This window comes from Caretta caretta, chromosome 1 (genome assembly GCF_965140235.1).
Source record: "Caretta caretta isolate rCarCar2 chromosome 1, rCarCar1.hap1, whole genome shotgun sequence".
Lineage (NCBI taxonomy): Eukaryota > Metazoa > Chordata > Testudines > Cheloniidae > Caretta > Caretta caretta.
Genome location: NC_134206.1, coordinates 340495748 through 340518839, shown reverse-complemented (window position 1 = coordinate 340518839; position 23092 = coordinate 340495748). Strand labels below are relative to the sequence as shown.

Here is a 23092-nt window from a genome sequence, read left to right as displayed (position 1 = left end):
TGATGATGCTTTTCTAGTTCTTACTGGCAGAGAGTCCTTTATAATCTGTCTATGCTCTTCTCCCGCCCCCCTCAATAAAAATGCTGCCACATTTACAGAGCTTCTGAAACTTTGGTGTCCTTCCTAGGTGCTGGTGAAGAATACTTAAATAAAATAGTTACATTTTCCTCCCATTAAATATTAATGGATAATCACAGGCAAGTACTTTTTGTGCAAATCATCTACTGCCATTCAAATCTCCCTGCAGCCCTGTGCTTTTGCTCTCCATAACCACATTAAATCTGACCCCGGCTTAAAACTGGCAACTGTGTAAGAAGGGAAGAAAGAGTGAAACAGGAGGAAAGCAACTGGGGTAACGATGATTATAATAATCTTACCTTTGCATAATACCTCTCATTCTAATGTATTTTCTTAATTATAATAATTACCATTAAATTATCTGCAGGATCAAAGCACAAGGTGAACTGGTTGTAGAGAGAGCCAACACGTTTCTTAATTATGTTGATACTACATCAGTGGTTCCCAACCTATTTCACATTGTGGGCCACATATGCAGCTATGTGTTATATGTGCTGTATCCACACTATATATACTACCTGTGTAGCTCTGAGGATGCCACATGGACCACAGTTGTGGGCTGATTGGGCCACAAACAGCCCACAGGTTGAGAACCACTGTACCACATCATTTTTGAATCAATAAGAGTATGAGCTGACATAGTTCAGAGACGAGCACAGACTTGTTCACCTTTTATTAGATAAAAGAATGTGTGTTCCGGAGCAGTTTTGTTTGTAGCAGGTTCTGGGAATTTGTTATGGTTCCCAATGCATGCAACTCAGAAAACATTTGGGAAGCACTAATCTGTTTGTGACTGTCCTTTCCTGTTTCAGTTTGGGGTAAAGGGAGGCTGCATTAACTTCCTTAACTCTGTTTGCAGCCACGTTCTCTTTCTGATCTCACAGTTTTCTTAGCATTACCCCCAAAAACTGCTCTTCCCAACAAATTCTTCATCTTTCTAAAGCTGGGGCTGAGGGGTTTGGAGTGCTGGGGCAGTGGGTTGGGGTGCGGGAGGGGGTAAGGGGTGCAGGCTGTGGAAGGGAATTAGGGTGCAGGAGGGGGTTGTGAGCTGGGACAGGGGTTTGGGGTGCAGGAGACGGTTTGGAGTGCAGGCTCCAGCTGGGTTCAGGCAGGTCACAGAAGCAGCCAGCATGTCCGGCTCCTAGGCAAAGAGGCCCGGGGACTCTGTGCATGGCCTACACCTGCAGGGCGCCACCCCTGCAGCTCCCATTGGCCGCAGTTCCCACCCAATGGAAGCTGTGGAGCTGGTGCTCAGGGCAGAGACAATGCATAGAAACTCCCCAGTGCCTCGGAGCCAGACATGCTGGCCACTTCCGGGAACCCCGTGGAGCCAGGGCAGGCAGGGAACCTGTCTTAGCCCCACTGTGCCACCGACTGGACTTTTAGCAGCCCGATCCACCAAAAGACCTCTCCTCTACCATCAAACATCCTGCCCTCAAACCAGCCAATATTCTACAAAATACCTCTCTGTTACTAGCCATATGCCTTATAACGAAATACCTCTCCCACCCAGTAACCCTCTCCCCGCAAACCACGCACCATTCACCACCAGACACCCTTCCCCTAACAACTAAATACTTTTCAACATGGCCCTCCCCACAAGCACCTCTTCCCCCATCAGATCACATACCCCCCACAAGCCACATAACCTCCCCCCAGTCTAAGACTTCTCCCACCAGCATACACTTCCCCCCCAACAGACCCTCCCCCCACAAACCACATATCCCCTTCCCCCCTCAAAACACCCCTTCCCCCATCCGGTCCCATAATCCCCACAACCCACCTGCCACTTCCCAAATTTAGCACTTCCCCCCCCCAAACATACCCTCCTCCCCAAACCACATATCCCCTAACCCCCTCAAGCCCCCCTCCCCCATCAGATCCCATAATCCCACCAACCCTTCCCCAAGTCTAACATTTCTCCCCCCAAAGCCCCTCCCACACCACCACCACTCGTTCCTCCCCCCCCATCAAATCACATCTCCCCACAAATCATGCCCCTCCCCCTGCATCCCATGCCCCCCTCCCTCCTTCTATAAATGGTCCCTGCCCCTTTAAATGCCTGCTGGCATGGGCGGGACTAACGGTTCGCCCGCGAGGCGCGCCGGGCCAATCCGTGCTGGGGGTGTCGGCCGCAGCCCCGCCGCCGCTTGCCCAGGGCCGCGGAGCGCGATGGCTGTGGCGGCGAGGAGCCTGGCGATGGCCGGGCGGGCCTGGACGCTGCGGCGCTGGTACCGCACGGAGCGGGGGGTGTACGGCTACAAGCCCCGCAAGGCGGAGAGCGGGGGCGCCCCGGAGCCAAGCCGGGTCTTCGTGGGCGGCAGAGCAGGTGGGCGAGTCCCCCGGCCCCAGCGCGTGGGGTGCGTCTGTCTGTTCCGGGGGGTAGAGAACTGTCCGTCCGTCCGTCCGTCTGTCTGTCTGTCCGTCCGTCCTTGGGGGGGCACTGTACTGTACTGTTCCAGTGGGGAGGCGGCCGGCTGTCTGTCTGTCCTGGAGGGGGGCACTGTACTGTACTGTTCCAGTGGGGAAGCGGCCGGCTGGCTGTCTGTCTGTCCTGGGGGGGGTGGGGCACTGTACTGCCCCAGTGGGGAGGCGGCCGGCTGTCTGTCTGTCCTGGGGGGGGGCACTGTACTGTACTGTTCCAGTGGGGAAGCGGCCGGCTGGCTGTCTGTCTGTTCTGGGGGCGGGGGGCACTGTACTGCCCCAGTGGGGAGGCGGCCGGCTGTCTGTCTGTCCTGGAGGGGGGCACTGTACTGTACTGTTCCAGTGGGGAGGCGGCCGGCTGTCTGTCTGTCCTGGGGGGGGGGCACTGTACTGTACTGTTCCAGTGGGGAGGCGGCCGGCTGTCTGTCTGTCCTGGAGGGGGGCACTGTACTGTACTGTTCCAGTGGGGAGGCGGCCGGCTGTCTGTCTGTCCTGGGGGGGGGGCACTGTACTGTACTGTTCCAGTGGGGAGGCGGCCGGCTGTCTGTCTGTCCTGGAGGGGGGCACTGTACTGTACTGTTCCAGTGGGGAGGCGGCCGGCTGTCTGTCTGTCCTGGGGGGGGGGCACTGTACTGCCCCAGTGGGGAGGCGGCCGGCTGTCTGTCTGTCCTGGAGGGGGGCACTGTACTGTACTGTACTGTTCCAGTGGGGAGGTGGCTGGCTGTCTGTCCGTCCCTCTGTTTGTGCTAGGGTGACCCCATGGCAAATGTGAAAAACGCAAGGGGGGGCGGGGGCCAAGCGGTGCCTACATAAGAAAAAGCCCCAAACATCGGGGACATAAACTCGGGACATCCAGTCACCCTAGTCTGTACGGGGGTTGGTTCACAGCGTCGTTTCTCTGCCTGCCCCTGGTGTATCTTGGGGAGGGGCTGCCTGTCCATGCCGGTTCTGGGGGATGCACCCCTCTCTCCTGAGCTAGCCACTGTGTGTGTGTCGATGGCTTTCCCCGAGACGGGGTCTGCCTTTGCCCACCCCGAGACGGGGTCTGCCTTTGCCCACCCCGAGACGGGGTCTGCCTTTGCCCACCCCGAGACGGGGTCTGCCTTTGCCCACCCCGAGACGGGGTCTGCCTTTGCCCACCCTGTCCTGAAGAGCTGTCGCTTAGGGTCCGCACTGCGAAGTGAAGGTGTGATTGTAGCCCATGGTGAACATCTCCCTGTTAGTGTTAACGAGGAGCTAGCAAGGGGAACAACAGCAGTGTAGACATGGTGCCAGGGGCTTCAGCACAGGCTAGCAACCAGAGTCCCAAGCTCTCTGGGGGCTTGCAGTCTGGAGGCACAGTTTAGGTGAGTAAAGACATGCTCGAAAGGTGTGGTCCCACTACTTACCCAGTGCCAGAGCCTTTCCCCTCTGCAGAAAAAAATGCCAAGAGTGGGGAAGGACTTTGGCAGGTGGGAAGCAGCAGGGAAAGGAATGGGAAGCTCCCTGCAGCTGGAGCCCTTCCCAGCTGCAGGGAAAATTCCCAGCAGCTGGGGGAGGAGCGTAGGAAAAGGCTCCACTAGCTCCCTGCTAGTAGGGTTGCCAACCTCCCAGGATTGTCCTGGAATCCCTGGAGTTAAAGATTAATCTTTAATTAAAGATTATGTCATGTGGTGAAACCTCTAGGAAGACATCCAACCAAAACTGGCAACCCTACCTGCTGTTGAAATCTTTCTATAATGTGACAAGGAGCCTTTCTGCTCCTAGAGCCTTTGTTTTCCCCAGTGAAAGGCTCTGGTATCAAGGAACTACTAAAACTTTTCCCCAGCTGTTTCCTCCCCTTTTCTGTGGGGAAAGACTCTGAGGGGGAGAGGGAGCTGAGGAGGGCTCAGCCTTTCCCCACTGCCTCTCCCCTGCCAGAGACTTTCCAGCAGGAAGCTGCCAGAGCTTTTCCCTGCTGTCTCCCCACTTCCAGAGCCTTTCACTTGTGGCATGTAGCTATGCGAATGCTATACACCTTCGCCAATGGTATGTAGTGTAGATGTAGTCTTAGATGATACATCTGTACTTCTGTGTTGCATGAATAATCCCGTGTTATATGGTTTTTACAGTGTATGACTATGATTATTTTTCTGCAGGTGACAGGGGACATTCAAAACCTTTGGAAAATCAGGGTCTCAGAGTTCAGGGAAGCTGGGCTGACTAATCAATGGCTTTGAAATCTTGGCTGCAGGCGGTCATGAATCATTGGCTGGCTTTACTGATCACCTGACTTAAGTGCCCGCTGAGATCCCTACAGGGATCTGTACCCTCTGGCACCCTCAAACTATTCCCTCCAAAGAGAGCATGAAGAGGTGGCTCTTGCAGTATTTACTGGACCACTGGCCCCCTGTCTCTCAGGAGAGTATTATGAGACTCTCTGTGTAAAGTGTTTCTGTCAAAACCAACACTAAAAAGGGGGGAAAGAATTGTTCACATTGACCAGTCATATTAAAAGAAAGTAGTCAAAGGATAAACTTGGTGTGGCTGTTTAGAAGAAATGGAAAAAAGAACCGTTTATTTTCAGTAAGGCAGTTATGGCTGTCATGAGTGTTACTCCGGGCAAGATTAGCTGAGATTCCAGAGCATTTGCCTATTAATCATTCATCTTGTTTGGTTCTGATGATCCTGAAAGCCCTATTCGTTACTTCATTTGATCCTATGAGTATCTCTGGCTGACAATCTGGGTGGAAGAAGTTATGGAAAGCTAATTTGTGTGATGATAGTAGTGTCCTTTGCCTGTTCAATGGGCAGATATTTTGGCAACACTTTAGGCTGGTCTCAAAGATTCACTCTAAATGGTCAGCAGTAAGATCTATCGTCTAATCAAATCCTGCTGGCAGAATTGAATTTTAGAATGATTATCAGTGAAATAACTCTCATGGAGTAAATCTGCACTTGGAGAGTTCCTGCTGCATACGAAGTACATATTTTACAGGGCTTAACATTTTATTCGACAGACATTGGACTGAGAGAGTGACTTGACTAAAGATAAGTTTCTCCTGTAGCAACATTCTGGCTGCCCTGGTTGTAACAAGATGTTTTAAAAATAGCATTATGATTATTATAGCAGACAACATATGATTTGATCTGAGGCTCTTGAAGGTGGAGGAATATTATTCCCATGATACAGCTGAGGAAACTGAGGCATCAATTAAGTGATTTCTTCAATGTAACATGGCTAATCAGTGGTAGAGGCAATAAATCAAATCTCCCAACTCCTAAACTGTTGTCTGATCAGTAAGCCTCCTTCCTCATATTTAGGGAAAGAAAGTTAATGTTTTTTCTCTACTGCTTTTTAAATTTAAAATTAAATGTTTTGTCTCTGCAAGAGTGTAGCAGGGAGAGTGACACTTTGCAAAAGGAAAATACAGATCAGTCAAGCAAGAGTGACCTGTTTGGACACATGAGTTTAAGGAAGCACAACAGAGTGGCTAAAATTGAGCTTGGCAAACAATTGAGTTGTGTTGGAAAACAAAGGACTTTAGCCTCAAATACTGTTTGTGCAGCATCTTTCTGCAGGTCAAAAATTCACATTAAGAACAAAATGTAAAATGAGCCATTTGATACAATTGCAACAGACCCTTCTTGTTGCTTTAGTGATTAAAGGTTGACGCATCTGGTCTACGATGTTAGTTTGCATTTAGTAATATTGTATATTTGATTTCAAGGTCAATTTAATTTTTCTGACAAACTTTGCTAATGTGACAATTTCTGACCTAAAAACAAAGAAGGTGTCATTTTTAGACGCTGCTGATGTCTAATTGCAAATACAGGACTATGGGTTATTCTTCATAATCATCATCATCATCATGTTCCTATTATGCCTCTGGCATTTAGGGCAGTGACAAAGCTCCTCTACTCCTGTCTGTTTCTGGAAAGTCTTTCAATGGTTCCCCTGCTGTGCCCCAGGTTTTTCAGCTTGGCTTCCACAGCTCTTCGCCATGTTGTTTTCGGGTGGCCTTGTTTTCGCTTGCCTTCAGGTATCCATCTTCTTGCCACTCTGGTGATGGAATCAGTTTCCATCTGAAGCTCATGAACGATCCATCTCCAATGCCTCCTGGCAATGATGGTGCTCAGATCCTCTTGGCTGCACTGTGTCAATAGATCTTGGTTTGAGATTGTTCTGGGCCAAAAGATACGGAGAATTTTTCTGAGACAGGTTGTATGGAATGAAGACAGTTTGGTCATGTCATACTTTCTCATTCCCTAGCATTCTGCATTATAAAGTAGTATTGAAAGTACGCAACTCTGATAAATCTTGAGTTTGGTTTGGGTTATTGGGTGTCATTTTTTTTATTTATTTTTATTTTTATTTTAAATGAGCTGGATGAATAATTCTGACTAACTTATTTGAATTTTTATTTTCTGTTTAGAAATTGTCCTTGAGCAGGTCACCATTTTCTTGGGTGTCGTTTTTGTTTTTGTTTGTTTTAAATTGTTCACTGACTAACTTGAGCAGCTACTACTCAGTTTGCAGTTTACATGGGAAAAAAAGCATGAAGGCAGCATTGCCCAATGGGGGGGGGAGGGATAGCTCAGTGGTTTGAGCATTGGCCTGCTAAACCCAGGGTTGTGAGTTCAATCCTTGGGGGATTGGCCCTGCTTTGAGCAGGGGGTTGGACTAGATGACCTCCTGAGGTCCCTTCCAACCCTGGTAATCTATGATTCTATGATAAGAGTAAGGAATGAGTGTGGCAGTCAGGCCCCTGGATTCTTTCTGGTTTTGCCACTGACTAGCTATGCAACGCAATTTCTTTGAGATTTGAAAATCTAGTTGACTCTTCTGTTACTGAAGAGCTTGCAAAAGGTACAGATTCTGAAGTTAGAATTTAGCCTACAGTTTTGTTGATGGTACACAGGGCAGAATCCTGCTCTGAATCACATCATTCTCTTGATTCAGCAGAGCTAACAGGAATAAAAGCTTGTATTGTTCATCCAGGGAAGTCAGTCTTCAGCATGTACATATATTCTTGAAGGAATTCTGCATGTGCAGAATTCATGTCCTGTGCAGAATTTTTCTTTTCTGCACAGAAAATATATTCTGCCCAAGAAGTGCTGCAGTTCCACCTTTTGCCCTCCGGAGGCTGCTGTGGCGCCAGAACAGACAGCAGTGGCTGACCAGCAGTAACAGCCAGCTGCATTCATCACACCTCCCTGCCTGTGGAGCCAGGTTAGGAGGCACGGGATATGGTGGGGACAGACAGAGTGGGGCATATGAGGCTGCTGGGGGGGAGGGGTGTCGCAGGCTGGGTTTCAAAAGGGCTAGTGTGTGGGGAGAGGGCTCAGGAGCTAGGGGCTGAATTGGAGGGTGGCTGCAGGCCCACGTGGGGATGGGTGGTGTGTAGTTGGGCTGCAGGGCCACATTGGGATGGGGACAGATGTGCCTGACTGAATTGGAGAAGCTAGGAGTCAGGCAGGATCTGCATGCAGGAGGCTCCACAACTTTCTAACAGTCCCTTCCCTCCTCCTCCTAAGCCGCCCTTCCCCCCCGTTCCATACTTCTCCCACCACACCCAGCAATCCTCCAGGCTAATTCCCAGGCTCCTTCCCTCTCCCTCAGTTCCTCTGTTATCCCTGACTCCCCCAAGCCTCTACGCTGCTTGTGAGGGGTGTGGGAAATGTTTGAGAAATTCATTTAAACTACAATACACGAAGTTCTGTATTAATTTGCCTAGTAAGGAATCTATTTGTCCAAAAAATATAAATATATATACATATATATTTTTCTGAAACTTTTCTTTTATCTGTATTACAAACTTACTTGGTGACCAGTATTTTGAAATAAATTACCAAAATAATTAAAACTGGCATGATTATAGTGAGTTGTTTTAACAAATAAATATGCATAATTTTAAAATATTGTGTGCAGAATTTTTAATTTTTTGGTGCAGAATTCCCCCAGGAGTAATACATGGATTGACAAGGGCATAGAGAATACACTTATAAAGTTTGTGGATGATACCAAGCTGGGAGGGTTGCAAGTGCTTTAGAGGATAGGATTAAAATAGGACAAATCCTGTGTACTCCACTTAGGAAGGAACAATCAGTTTCACACACACAATGGGAAACAACTGTGTAAGAAGCAGTACTGCAGAAAGGGACCTGGGGGTCAGAGGGATCACAAGCTAAATGAGTCAATAGTGCAACACTGTTGCGCAAAAAAAAAAAAAAAAAGCAAACATCATTCTGGGATGTATTAGCAGGAGTGTTTGTACACAAGGCACAAGAAGTAATTCTTCTGTTCTTCACATTGATATGGCCTCAATTAGAGTGTTGTGTTCAGTTCTGGGTGCCGCATTTCAGGAAAGATGTGGAAAAATTGGAGAAAGTTCAGAGAAGAGCAAGAAAAATGATTAAAGGTCTAGAAAACTTGACCTATGAGGAAAGATTGTAATTTTTTTTTTTTGTTCAGTCTGGAGAAGAGAAGACTGAGAGGGGATGTAACCATTTTCAAGAGGTAAACTGTTCTCATTAATCTCTGAGAATAGGACAAGAAGCAATGGATTTAAATTGCAGCAAGGGAAGTTTAGTTTGGACATCAGGAAAAACTTCCTAACTGTCAGAGTAGTTAAACGTTGGAATAGATTGCCTAGGAGGTTGTGGAATCTCTGTCACTGGAAGTTTTTGAGGGCAGGTTAGACAGTCACCAGTCAGGGATGGTCTAGATAATATTTAGTCCTGCCATGAGTGTGGGGGACTGGAGTAGAAGACCTCTCGAGGTTTTTTCCAGTCCTAGATTCTGTGATTGTATGCAGGCCTGTATTCTGACCACTGAATTGATGCTATTAGGAGTGTATGTGCTAAAATTGTTCTCTGTTTCCCTCTTTATATTTAGCTGATCATGGCCTTGCTCGTTTAGTAACTGCATACTGTGAACATGGCCACAAAGCTGCCAAAATTAACCCTTTGTTTGCTGGCCAAGCTGTGATGGACATGGTACCTGAAATTCGAGTGCTGACAGAAGTGCTTCAGGGACCTTTCAATACCACAGGTAAATCTGCTTCCTGGTGCACAGCTGACTTGGCCTGTGTTTGGAATCTGTCAGACAAAGGAAATGGTTGAGCTTTTTCTTTTTCCTGTTGGCTGAAAATGAGGTGATACTGCAACATTAGTATGGCATACTGTTTTCATGGTTTTTGTTAAGGTTGAGGGATTTTAAGAGATACAAAGACAGTTTTCAGTATCAATCACTGCTAAAGCCGCAGTTACACCTTTAACTGAGGGAGCCTTCTAGCTGGAAGTGCTGATAAGGGCGTGGTCCTGTTTAGTTCAGAAATAACTCAAAATCCTCTGGCTAAAGTAGGCAGGAACTAAAAGCATAGATTAAAATCTCAGCAAACATGCAACAACTTAAATCCTGGTCAGAAATTTGTGCCTGGGACCCACTTCTAACTATAATCACGGAAATTCAAGATGGGGAAAAGACCCATTAGACTTGGTCATCTTTTGACCAGTGCAGGATTGTTTCCTGCAGCATTTTATTTTTTCTGGTACTTTATCTAATCTGCCTTGAAGAGACGCAAACACTGAAACTTCCACCGTGTCCTTCTGGAAGTTAAAATTCCACAGCATCTTGCTGCCTGGTAGGCGTTTCCTAATATGCATTCAAAAGTATAAATATTCTCAATACAACACAGGAGTTTATTGAAGGGGCCATCGCACACTGGTCTTGTATTACCTAACAAAAGGCTAGCTGTAATGGGACATGTGGAAATGACATGTGTATGCATCCGATGAAGTGAGCTGTAGCTCACGAAAGCTTATGCTCAAATAAATTGGTTAGTCTCTAAGGTGCCACAAGTACTCCTTTTCTTTATGTGGAAATGAGTACTCCATCAGCTTGCAGGTTCTGCTGCCTTAGGCATTCAGAATCATATCCATTTCTCACTAATCATTTAGTCATCTCTTAAAATGTTCTTATCCTAAATGATTGCCTGTATGAAAGAGCTGGTTGGTGCATTGCTGTTTAGTGAGGCAGTTCTTGGGGAGGAAAACACATTTTATCTTATCAAAATATAAATTCTTCTATTATGCCATTCACTGTGGCAGCTGAGTGCCTAGCTTATAACATTTCCTGAAATCTCATAATGACTCTTGGGTAACTTAGGTAACTCTAAAAAGAAAAGGAGTACTTGTGGCACCTTAGAGGCTAACCAATTTATTTGAGCATGAGCTTTCGTGAGCTACAGCTCACTTCATCGGAGGCATACGGTATGCATCCGATGGAAGTGAGCTGTAGCTCACGAAAGCTCATGCTCAGATAAATTGGTTAGTCTCTAAGGTGCCACAAGTACTCCTTTTCTTTTTGCGAATACAGACTAACACGGCTGTTACTCTGAAACCTTAGGTAACTCTGTAATTGTTAATGTAGCTTTCAGGTTACATATTAATAGTATACCATGTTCAACTACGTTATAAAGCACTACAGTAACAGAGGCACTGTGGCCCAATGGGCACGGTGTGAAAATCAGAAGAGCTGGCTTCTCTTCCTGGCTCTACCACTCATTCAGTTACCTTGGATCACTCAGATTCTCTGTGTGCCTCATTTCCCCATCTGTGAAGTGAGTATGTCTGGTATTGTATTGCACTAGTGCTTGCGGGGGGGGGGTCCCAATAATCCATCAGAGTCTTATTGTGCTAGATGCTATACAAATACATAGTAAAAAGACAACTCTGACTGAAAAAGCTTACAGTGATGCATACTGTTCTTTGGAAGGTGCTCAGAGAACTCTGAATGAAAAGTGCTATAGACATCTTAATTATTTTTAACACCGTAGTGTTTTTATAAAGATTCTTGAGAACTTTACCTTCAAATGAAGAATAGAGGGACAGGACACAATATTGTGTTTTCAAATCATTAATCACATTGTTATTGACTAAAAGAAAAGGAGTACTTGTGGCACCTTAGAGACTAACCAATTTATTTGAGCGTGAGCTTTCGTGAGCTACAGCTCACTTCATCAGATGCATCTGATGAAGTGAGCTGTAGCTCACGAAAGCTCACGCTCAAATAAATTGGTTAGTCTCTAAGGTGCCACAAGTACTCCTTTTCTTTTTGCGAATACAGACTAACACGGCTGTTCCTCTGAAACCTATTGTTATTGACTATATCACTTTTTTTTTTTTTGTCATCACAGGGCTCCTGAACATGGGAAAAGAAGAGGCTTCCTTAGAGGATGTGTTGACTTATCTTGACCATGTATATTGTGGACATATTTCTATAGAAATGAGTCAGCTGTCAAGCTTGGAGGAGAGAGAATGGTTTGCTAAAAGGTTTGAACAATTAAAACAGGAGGCATTTACAACAGAAGAGAGAAAGCATTTGTCTAAAGTGATGCTAGAATCTCAGGTACATTGCATATCTTTATTATTTATATTACAGTAGTTCCTATGAGCCCCAGTCATGGACTAGGACCCATTGTGCTAGGCACTGTATAGGCCTTGCTGGAGCCCTAGCATAACTAGCAGTGTGAACCAAAAGCTGTGAACCGGAGTAGGCATGGCAGAATAGTAACACACTAGGTGTCCGCTAACCAAAGCAGCACAGTCCTGACCAGGGAGGATGGTACAAAAACACAGATTTCTCAGGTAACTACATAAACTCATTCCTAAGAAAAGGTACAAGAGCACACTGATCCCTCATAAAGATGAGGCGGGGATAACAGGATAATGAATTAGGATGTCTTATTCAAACGAGCAGGTACAAGGGTAGTAACTAACTACATCTGGAGTGTAATAAGTAACTTGTTTCTTTTTAATGTATGAAAGGGGAAGTCATAGGAGGGGCATTTTTGTACTAGTCTAGGAGACACCATCCTAGTGTGCTGCTTGAACTGGTACCTTGTTGCGGGCATACGTCTGTTTAATGTACCCATAGCTCCTATGGCACACTAGGAACGTGCTTCGTTGACAATACACCTGGCTGAGCGCCTTCACCACCAAACCAAGCCTGTGGGCTTTCTTATGAATAACATTGAGGTCTGCTGAATCAACACGCTGCACTGTTTGCTACTGCAGCTGGCACCAGAGCTCCAGGAACAGCATTAACAGCGCTGCAGCAACACTAATAACACACTACAAACACGGGGGGGGGGGGGGGGGGGATCAACCCCCCCCCCAAAAAAAACAAAACAAAAACAAACACTACTCAACTAGCTTACAGTCTAAATATGGATGTGTTTGAGATGGGGAAGACCTGAGTTTTGTCTGCTGGATGCAGTGTAGAAATGAAATAATTCTTGTTGGAGGGAGTTGTTCACCTTAACTACTGCAGCAATGCTTAAAAGAAAACTGCAGTGCTTTACTCTGTCAGTAGCTGATTGCGTGAGAAACAGTGAGGTATTGCTCTCAAGGAGACTTCAGGCACATGTGCTGCTGTTCCAGTGTTCTGTGTTTCCCTTCCCATTTCACTCTCCCTATTTGTCACTTGTTCCCCTCACCAACAGCTTCTAGTCACAATCTCTCTCAACTGGGAATATTCAGGAAGAAAGCCCTTTATTCTTTAGAGAGAAGGGAAGCTAAATGGGGGCATGATCAGGGTTCTGGCAGTGTTGCTCTGGCGAAGTAGCTGTTTGGATAGCACTGCCAAAGCATTTGGCAAAGCAGCTCTTGCCTCATTCCCAGTGCGTTCTGTAAGGGGCAGTGAAAGGCTCCCTTCTGCGGCCCTAATAAAGTGCGTGGGCTGAGTGTTTGTTTGGGGGACTCTAGCCATATATTTCCATAATGTAAAATTCTGTGGTTTTTTTCATCTTACCTTTTCTCTTGTTCATATAGTGGCACGAGTATTTATATAAAGGTGTCCCTGCTTCTGGCTTTCATGTGGCCCAAATAGGGAGAATTTGAAACTACCCTTTTCTCTGTGCAAATGAGTGTTGTGTGCTACATTGCCTTTTTTAAATGCAGTTGACAGGCTTATTTCCCTCAGTGGCTGTTTCATTAAGGGAATTAGTAAAATCGGGTTTTTTCCTGACCCTACTGAGGTCAATTGCAAATTTTCCTTTGGCTCAGGGTCTAGAGAAGATTGTATAGGAAATGCAGCTCCTGCTGCACTTTTGTGTAAACACTGCAGGAATTTTAAATTCTAGGCTGCTGAGCATTGGCTAACTACAAACAAATGCCAGCCAGCCAGCCAGATGCTGAGGCTGTTGCACGTATGTGCACACACACTCATGCGCACAACCCCCCCACCCCCCGAGTGACATAAATTGCACCGGCATAGGTGGTAGTGTGCACAGCGCTATGTTGGCAGGAGAGCTTCTCCCACTGACATAGCAACCACTGCTCGTTGGGGGTGATTTAATTATGTTTATGGGAGAGCTTTCTCCCATTGGCACAGAGCGGCTACACGAGAGATCGTACAGTGGCGCAGCTGCATTGGTACAGCTGTGCCGCTGTAAGGTCTCTAGTATAGACATAGCTATATGTTTTCAATCCATAATTGTAAACACTGCGGGAATTTTTTACACTTTAAGGTTTCTCCCAAAACTTTGTTGTACAAAACTAGTGAGGGGAAAAACTAGACATAGAACTGAGTGTCTTTTCCTCTTCTGAATATGTATAATACTAATCAAAATAATATATTGCATATTGGATCAGAGGATCTTTAAGGGGTTTATGAATGCTAACGAACTTGGGTTCCTAATGCCCCTGTGAAATAAGTAACTTTGCTATAAACACCATTTTCAGATTGAACAAGTTGGCCCTCTTTGCCTCCCTCCACGTTGTGTCATGTTTTTCCTACACCACCTGATGCATGTATGTGTTCAGGGGGCAAATGCATGTTCTCACATCCTAACATAAAACCAGACAGTGGCTGATCTCTCATTTGATTTCATTCGTAGCCTCTTCTACTAGATTGGGTGTGGTGCTAGTTGGCGAGAAAGATCTGCTGAGGCGAGCTGGGGTTTTGTCCAGGTTTATATTCTGCATAGAATTGTGTAACTGTTCAATATTGTGTTAAATGACTTGTAGTCATACTCTGTTTCTATCAGGAGTTTGACCGCTTCTTGGCCACCAAGTTTGCCACAGTGAAACGTTACAGTGGTGAAGGAGCAGAGAGCATGATGGGTTTTTTCTATGAATTGTTAAAGATGTGCGTGTACAGTGGGGTGACAGACATCATTCTTGGAATGCCTCATCGAGGAAGGCTTAATCTCCTCACTGGGCTGCTTCAGTTTCCACCTGAGGTAAGGGACAGATTTGTCTTACTAGCAGCAGCTTGCTGTTTACTCAAATTTTTTGTGTAATAAGTTTATTTGGCAAGAAAATATCTCATTGCCAGCACTTGAGTACAAGTGATAAATTGACCTATGTGAGCGCATACTTCTTCCTGCCATGGGCTCTGCAGATCTCCCTGTGAAAATACTTAGAGAATTGCAACAAAAGGGCTTAAGTGGCAAGGTCCAAAGGGTTATAGGACTTCACCCAAAGTGTGTGACTTAAAACAAACAAAAATATCTCCAAAATTTGTAACGTAAATACAAATGTGCATTGTATAACTAATCTTATTTCTGTGCAGTTGATGTTCCGTAAAATGCGTGGCTTAAGTGAGTTTCCAGAGAATTCGCCAGCAATTGGGGATGTCCTGTCCCACCTGACATCCTCTGTAGATCTAGACTTTGGTTCACACCGCCCTCTGCATGTCACCATGTTGCCTAATCCATCACATCTAGAAGCAATTAATCCAGTGGCGGTTGGCAAGACACGCGGAAGGCAACAGTCTCTTCTTGATGGAGATTACTCGCTAGATAGTGCCGCACAACCTGGAGACAAAGTTATCTGCCTGCAGGTACTTGGAGAGCTCAAACAAATTTTCGCAAATGAGAGTATAAAAGATGATACTTGGTGTAAAGTTTGTAAATCAGAGGAAAGGTGAAGAGCTAGGTTTATTCACTATTAGAAAAAGGAAGATCTCCAGATGACAATGCAGCTGGCATTTTTAAGCATCCCAGTTTTAAGATTTCCAAGCCAATGATCTCTATCTGTACTAGTAGTCTAGTAGTTTTTCTAGTAGTCTTCTTGCTAGTAAGAATGCTTTGAAAGCTGCACACATCTGTTTTCCCTGATGGCCATTTTGCAATTTTTGCAGTTTAAACTGTCATGCTCACCCATTGTTTCTAATCAGGGTGATTAGAACTTGAAATAGAACCAAGCAGGAACCTTCAATCTCCCAGCCTCTGAAAACATGTCCTTGGAGAAAAACAAACACTGCAGTGTGTATTGGCCATTAGAGTATGTGGTTGTGGTGAGGGGGGAGTCTCAGCACTATACTGTCCTGGTAAATCTTTCCTGGCTACCGAAAGGGGTTCTTTCTCCTTCAGAACTGCATCGAAATTGTGAAAAACCCTCAAAGCTAGTAAAGACTTTTTTTCTCCGTTCTGTTGAGTCCAAAACTGAACTCTGCTCTTAGACTTTTAGAAACTAGGAGTAAATAGGGAACTGGGGAAGAACTATTTCAAGCCAAGAGCAATGAACATGGAAGGCATTAGTGGGGAAATAATTGGAATAAAAGAAATGCCTCAGTTTTGCTTCTGGAGTGTGAGTTTGATGGACTGTTTGGAAAAAAGCAGAAAAGAGAGGTTAAGATACTGTTGGGACTGAATGGCCTCATTCACATTTCCAACAAAACTGCATTTGTTGAACTTTTTTCTTTTCTTAAACAGGAAACTTACTTGCATTTTGTTTGGTAAAACATGCCCCTGAGCTTACTGGCCCGTTCCTTCCCTTGCATTAGCTCATGGTCACTCTGGTGTGAAGTTCAGGTTCCAAATTGAACCATGTAACACTTTTTTTTTTTTTTCCCCTTCCCCTTGCACATTCTGCAAAACTGGGAACACTGTACAGTGCTCTACTGGATTGATGAAAATTGCACTTTTCCACGTGCAGTTTAGAGAGGATATGGAAAACTCCTTTGTTTGTGTGGCCTTCTTTGTGATACCTCTTCTTGTGGAGATAACAAGGAAAGTGATCTCATAAACTTAAACGTGTAACTCTTTCTCCTCTTGAAAAACAAAGGTGTTCAGGGAGCAACCAGCCCGTTAACCTAGTAGTGGTCTCAGGTCTTCTACCCACTTCTGTTCAACACAAGCCAACTCCCATGTCAGGGATTGCTGTCAGGCTTAGAATAGCTTTGCTATGTTGATGATCATGTGGTGGTTTTTAACGGGGGTTTGGGTTAGTCACTAAAAATGAAGTGAACATAGGACTACAGTGGTTATTGGTTGGGGGCACTCAGCCAGTCAAGAGGGAGAAAATAGGTATAAAGCTCTTCTTCTTTCAGAGTCTTGGCCTTAGAGCCTCACTTCAGGGTTTTTGTTGCACTGCTCCCTGCAAGTTATTTTCTCTCCCCAGTGATAAGTGTAGAAATCTCAAGGCTGGCTTGCTCGAGTTCTCTTTGCTCACTTGCTTTTGGCTAGGGACAGCAGTACTGGCATGGGAGTTGGCAGCTGGCTCCTGCTCTCTGTTTTATGGCTGGTTATAGATGGTGAAAGGGAAGCAGTATAGCTAAAATGGCAGTGAGACTGACAGTGAACCTAGTTCTCCAAGGTCTCCAGATCTTCCTTCACAAAATTTCTGGATGAAGTTCTGTGTCCCAAGATTGTAAAAAGGGTCCATTTGGGAGATAAACACATGTAAGTATCTCCCAAACTTCTCCATCTCTTATGCCTGAGAGTTATCAGTTTTTCACCTCACATTCCTTGACTCCCTCTTTCATTGACACATGCTGTTTAAAGTCCATAAATATGGCCTCCTGATACGTATTTCATTCCAATATCAGCATACAGACCATTTCTCATGAGTGGGATAAGCCTTGTGACATACCATTAGACCGCTGAGGTAACCTATAATAATCTCACTGAAATATGGTTATAAATGGCGGGGGGAATTCCTGTCCATAGTGTAAGACTATAAAATACAGTTATTGCTAGCATGGTTTCAGCTGTAGTCTGGACAGGTCATAAAGCACCTGGCATGAACCACTACAGGAAATGAGAACTGGTCTAGATGGGCTACATTTCTGCTCTGGTGTGGGAATTTATTTGTTTTGAGTCATAGTGGGCTTTTAGATATAAATGCCAGTCTTTGACCATACGTATATGTTGATTTAAGTGTCTTGGGCTCATGGCTTATGTGTCTTGCAGCTTCCACTCATCTACTTTTTGTTTTAAACCTCTTTAAAGGATTTGTTTTTCCTGTAGTTGTAAATTCTGGCCAGGATTGCAGGGCATTCACCTCTAGTTAAGCTTAGACAAGGAGCATTTCCTAAGAATTTTGACATTTTATGGGGGCTTGAGTTTTTGTTTGTGTTTTTTTTTTTGTTTGTTTTTTGTTAAACCAACTTTTATCTTCATCTCTTACCCTCCCAAGATCTCAGCACAGCTGCGTTCTAACTTCAAGATAATTTCAGAAATTCTGTCCAAACCACAAGTCTGAGGAAAGGAAAAGACTCCAGCATCTGGAGCAGTTTTGAGAGAGTTATCAATTTTGTAAGAAGGGGGGAGGAAAATATTGCATAATCTTTTTCCATTCTATGATCAAGCCTCTCTGAATTTGCCATCCACTGTAGTGGAAAAGATCAAACTTCTGCAAGTTCTTGGGTAATGGAACTCTAATCGTGTGTATGACTAATTTTTAATAATTCCTACTGTCTGGCCCATTGACCCATCTCTCTGTAATCAAAGCTCACTGACTGAGACTTAAGAATTGACCATCTCTTTTCCTAAGTTACACTTCAATAACTTCTGAAGGGGGTGAAATTAAGGCTCAGACTATTATTGAAGACTGAGCTGAAGACTTATTGAAGACTAGGAGGGTGGTGAAGCACTGGAATGGGTTACCTAGGGAGGTGGTGGAATCTCCTTCCTTAGAGGTTTTTAAGGTCAGGCTTGACAAAGACCTGCCTGGGATGATTTTTTTGGGGATTGGTCCTCCTTTGAGCAGAGGGTTGGACTAGGTGACCTCCTGAGGTCCCTTCCAACCATGATATTCTATGATAAATAAGCAGTAGTGGCCTCTTGATCAGGCATTGTCTAGAAACTAGTGGCAGCCAGAGTAGTTGCGGGCCATAAGCAAACCCAACCAAAGGAAATGTCTGACCTGCAGGACATGTTTGTTTTAAACCTTGAAAATATTCTTAAGTTACAATTTTTATTTTATTTTATTGGTTGTTGTGACTTAAAAGTTGCCGTTAATACAATAATCTTGACATTTCTGTAACTATTGTGAGCAAGGGTCTGAGAGCCAGACCTGCCCTTGACTCTTCTGGCCTTGAGCAAGGCATGTGTGGTCTGACTTTCAGTAGCACTGCGCACCCGCAGATTCTTTTATGGTGGATTTCTCAACATCTCTGAAAATCGGGCCATTAGCCTCTCTGTGCCTCCAGGTTCCCCTTCCCCAAAGTAGGGGTTGTGCCTGTTGTGAGGATTTAATTAGCTATGATGATTTTAATTAGAAGAAGCCTTCTATGACAGTGGTAGGTGACTACCATGGGGAAGAGATTTCAGTCCACCAATTTTTTAAATCCTAATTACAGCAATTAAAACATCGGCCAACATTATTTTATTTCCTCCCTCAAATGTAATATGGAGGCTGCCAGAAAAATCCTGTACTGCATTGCTGGGTGGTCTATATAAACATAAACTTATTTCTCCAGGAGTTGTTTTATGGAAACAACTAGGTGTAGCCTGTTCATGTCAAGGCATTTCAAAGGACATCCTAGATTTGAGAAGCATATGAGACATGCACGTTTTTTTCCCGTTTCTTCCCCTCCCCCCCCAACCCCAGTAAATTCCAGGAGGACTCAAATGCCATGGGCAGAATTGAAAGTGATGCTCATGGCTGATACCAGTGAGGCTGGTTTTTGTTTATCCCCTTAGATTTTGCCACCAGATTCCATTACCCAGACCCATCCATCTCTTTTGTACAAATAAAACCTTCCCTAACCTTAGCCCCATGTCACACACGCCCTAATAATTGATTTCCCACTAGACACCCTCCTGCCTTCTAATTTTTCTGTTTTTCTTTGGGGGTGGGGGGAATGGCCAAACTTAATTCCCATGGAAGAGTCTCTGATTCCCTTTCATCGCCTAATCTCCTTGACACCCACAATGTGCACTTTCTTCTTCCCTCCTTCTGAATAAAATGACCACTGTGTAATGAAACCTTCACTAAGGCTTTGTCTACTTTAGCACTTTTGTTGGCAAGACACACCCCTGACTGATATAAGCGTCACTGACAAAAGCGCCGGTGTGGACAGCGCTATGTCAGTGGGAGACACGCTTCCGCCGACATAACTTCCTCTGCCCATTGGGGTAGTTTAATTATGCCGGCCGGCATAGAGCTGCTACACAGGAGACTTTGCAGTGGTACAGCTCTGCTGCTGTATGGTCCATACTGTAGACATAGCTTAAGGGCCTACCTTCAGTAGAGACAGGAAGGATGGAACAGTAGCTGGGGCATGAGCCTGGGGCTCAGGAGACCCAGATTGAATTTTCTGTTCTGCTACAGACTTCCTGTGTGACCTTGGGCAAGTCACTGTCTGTGCTTCAGTTTTACAGATGGGGGAAGAATAGCATTTCCTTAGCTCACGGTGGGGTTGAGGCATTCAAGATTCTAAGGCAATCCGATACTATAGTAAGAGGGTGGGGCATATAAAATACCGTAAGTTAAGTAACAGGCAGCCTCATGCCTTACATGACCCTTTGACATGGTTTCCATTATAATCAGGATCCTCTTATTAAAGTCTTGTCTTCTAGTTGAAGCCTGGCCTGTGGTAGAATTCACCCTTTTTTTTTTGGATACTTCTGAACTATCCCTGCCAGTGACAACTTATTTCAGAGGCTCATCAAAATGCTTCCGAAGAGCAAGTCCTTTGCCTTTGGAGTGCACTAGATAGCACCAAGTATCCGGTGTTCAAAAACAAATAATCCTTGAGGAATCATCCCTTACAGTGTGTCTCATTCCCTTCCGGTCCATTTCCCATTACAGAAGCCGAATGGTTTTCTCTCCTATCAACGTGCGCTGGAGTTCTCAGAAACAAAGTATAAATTTAACACCAAAGTACACATGAGAAGTTTTACAACTGGAGGAAATCTGGGCCAAAAAATTAAACTCTGTGCACAGTATTTTAAAATGCTGCATATTTTATTTGTCAAAATAACACCGTATAATGATGCTCCCATCGGCAGCTGGGGCTCCCGCTGGCAGCCCTGGGTTGGGGTGGAATCACAAATTCTATGGGGAACATTAATTCTGTGCAAACTCTGCATTGTGCAGTGGCACAGAACTTCAGCAGGAATCAAGTTTGCTTGCAAAGTGGATTTGCTGCTTTCCTTGGTTGTAGAGCAGGGAGCACTCTGTTTTTCATACTCCTGGTGTGCAGATTAAAGAGGCTTTTCTTGGCAATAATTCAGAGTCAGCCTTCTGTGGAAGACGCTTGTTAAAATATTAGCATCAAATCATTGAGTATAACTTGGTTCATCCTTTAGTTTAAGACCAAGATTATTAAGCAACTTGCTGGTGCATTGAGTGATTGTTTATTACGAGTTACACTGTATTTCATTCCTTTCCGTTTTCTTGCACCTTAAGTAGACTGGAAGACCCAAGAAGCTTTTTCTTCAGTAGAATGAAATGTCATGGCTGGAGGCTAGCTGGTTACTGAGGGGGGAAGATTTAAGTAGAAAGAGGGCATGAGACTTAAATTCTCAAATATCAAATGTCCTGTAAACTTGTGTGCTGGGTTCTGAGGAGCCTTTTTCAGTGACACACTCTGAAGGTCTTGGGATGAGACCAGAGCATTGGCCGACAAGCCTTTTCACTTGCTTTAGTGTGTGTACTGGAATGAAGCTGGTGCTATTGAGTGGGACCATGCAAAATGGAGGCTTTTGGAGAGCAGCAAAACAGCTGGAGCAAGAAGTGAAATCCTTTCAGAGATGCCAGAAACTTGCCACAGTTCATTTCTAAATTTGCAGAGGGAATGTCAGGGTCAGGAGTAGAAACGGAACTGAATGCTGGGGGTCTCCCTTGTAATGAATAACGCTGCTTATCTGTAATGCCCCCTTGTAAAGATTAACTGAAAAGTTTTATTAGAACTACTTAAAATCCAGAGGTTTCATGTCACCAGGGCTTCACATGCACATTTTCTTCAACTGTGATGTGGCTAGGTTTGTATCTATAGAGTATCTGAGTCTGCGGATCCTGAATCTGAAGGTAAGACCCTCACCAGGTTTTACCTAGCAGCTTCCTAAAACTTCTAATCTTTAATGATTTTGACTATAGAGGGAGGCTTTAATAGAACCTCAGTCTGAACCACACTGAACTCTGGGGATGTTTGGATTCAAGCTCTGCAGCTAAAGACTCCAGTTTCAATGCAAACCTGTAATTGAGCCCAGTGTTTTCAACTTTTTCAAAAACCTGGGCTGTTTGTAACTTTTTAAATAAATTTTCTTCAAATATGTTTTTAAGCCTACCTGTATCTCCTGTTGATTTAGGGTCTTCAGTAGCTCTCAGTCCCTTTTTAAAAACCTTTTATCTTCATTTATGTTTGTTTTTTCATCCCTTTTTTATCCTTTCTCCATATGTCTATTCTATGCCTCTATTTACTGAAGTGTAGACAGACAGAAGCCATGTATATTTTGGCCTGCAACATTTAATTTTTGGGGGAGGGGCAGTGTATCAGATGGTGACTGACTTAATTTTGTTCACTGATCTTTTACTGCAAATCTACTGCAGACTAACAACTGTCACACTTGACCAACCATATTAGGTTATAATGCTGTGTGTAATGATAAAGTCTATTTTAAGAGATTATAGGTTTGCTCCGAGCAGTTAACAGATCAGCCAATGTGTGCACAGTTGCTGGCCGTGACTCTTCCTTGGAGTTAAAAGATTATATAAAATCTATCAAATTAGCATGGGAGTGAGTGACTGGTATTAGTAGGGCTGTATGATCACTCTGAAAGATCTTGTGTAATGAATTTTTTCTCATTGTGACATCTTTCAGCATGGCTACTAACAAATCCTTTTCTGTCTCCTTCTTCTATAATTTAGGTTCATGGTGATGCTGCTTTCTCTGGTCAAGGGATTGTTCCTGAAACGTTGACACTCTCTAATCTCCCACATTTCAGAGTTGGTGGAAGCATCCATTTGATTGTTAATAATCAGCTGGGTTACACCACTCCTCCAGAGCGAGGAAGATCGTCGCTATACTGTAGTGATATTGGTATGTGTAAAAGGGTCACCACACAAGTGGTTATGTAACCTGTGTAAAAGAAATTTAAACTCCCCAGTGTGAATGTCAAGTACAAATTCCTCTTTGGATTTTCACAGATAGTGTTTATGAATCCCAGGGAATCTTTTTCCACACTTATGATGAATTAGGTAAATTGGACTTGTTAATAGAGTAGAATACACTTTGCTAATAATAATAATAATTTAAACACAAAAAATTGTTTTCATGCACTTCATGACAAAGACTTAATAGCAGAGAAAATTTACATAGTAATTTTACAGAATGCTACAGAATGTTTACCAGGCTATAGTTAAGTTTTATCAGTAACAAACTTTTTAAATT

At 44.4% G+C, this 23092-nt stretch overlaps 1 protein-coding gene across 3 annotated transcripts in view; it reads left to right on the top strand.

Annotated features, from left to right (window-relative positions):
- Nucleotides 1-2198: 2198 nt before the first annotated feature.
- Nucleotides 2199-23092, top strand: part of DHTKD1 (dehydrogenase E1 and transketolase domain containing 1) — a 48845-nt gene continuing 27951 nt past the window's right edge. Inside the window, exons 1-6 of one of the 3 annotated variants that reach the window (XM_048836599.2) lie at nt 2199-2407; nt 9359-9514; nt 11661-11872; nt 14514-14708; nt 15041-15310; nt 22570-22741. In XM_048836599.2, the coding sequence (XP_048692556.2) occupies nt 2251-2407; nt 9359-9514; nt 11661-11872; nt 14514-14708; nt 15041-15310; nt 22570-22741 (1162 nt within the window). In that variant the 5' untranslated portion in view covers nt 2199-2250. Of the gene's footprint in view, nt 2408-7075; nt 7694-9358; nt 9515-11660; nt 11873-14513; nt 14709-15040; nt 15311-22569; nt 22742-23092 lie in introns of those variants that run through there. The other 2 variants (XM_048836600.2, XM_048836601.2) reach the window with 2 other exon arrangements.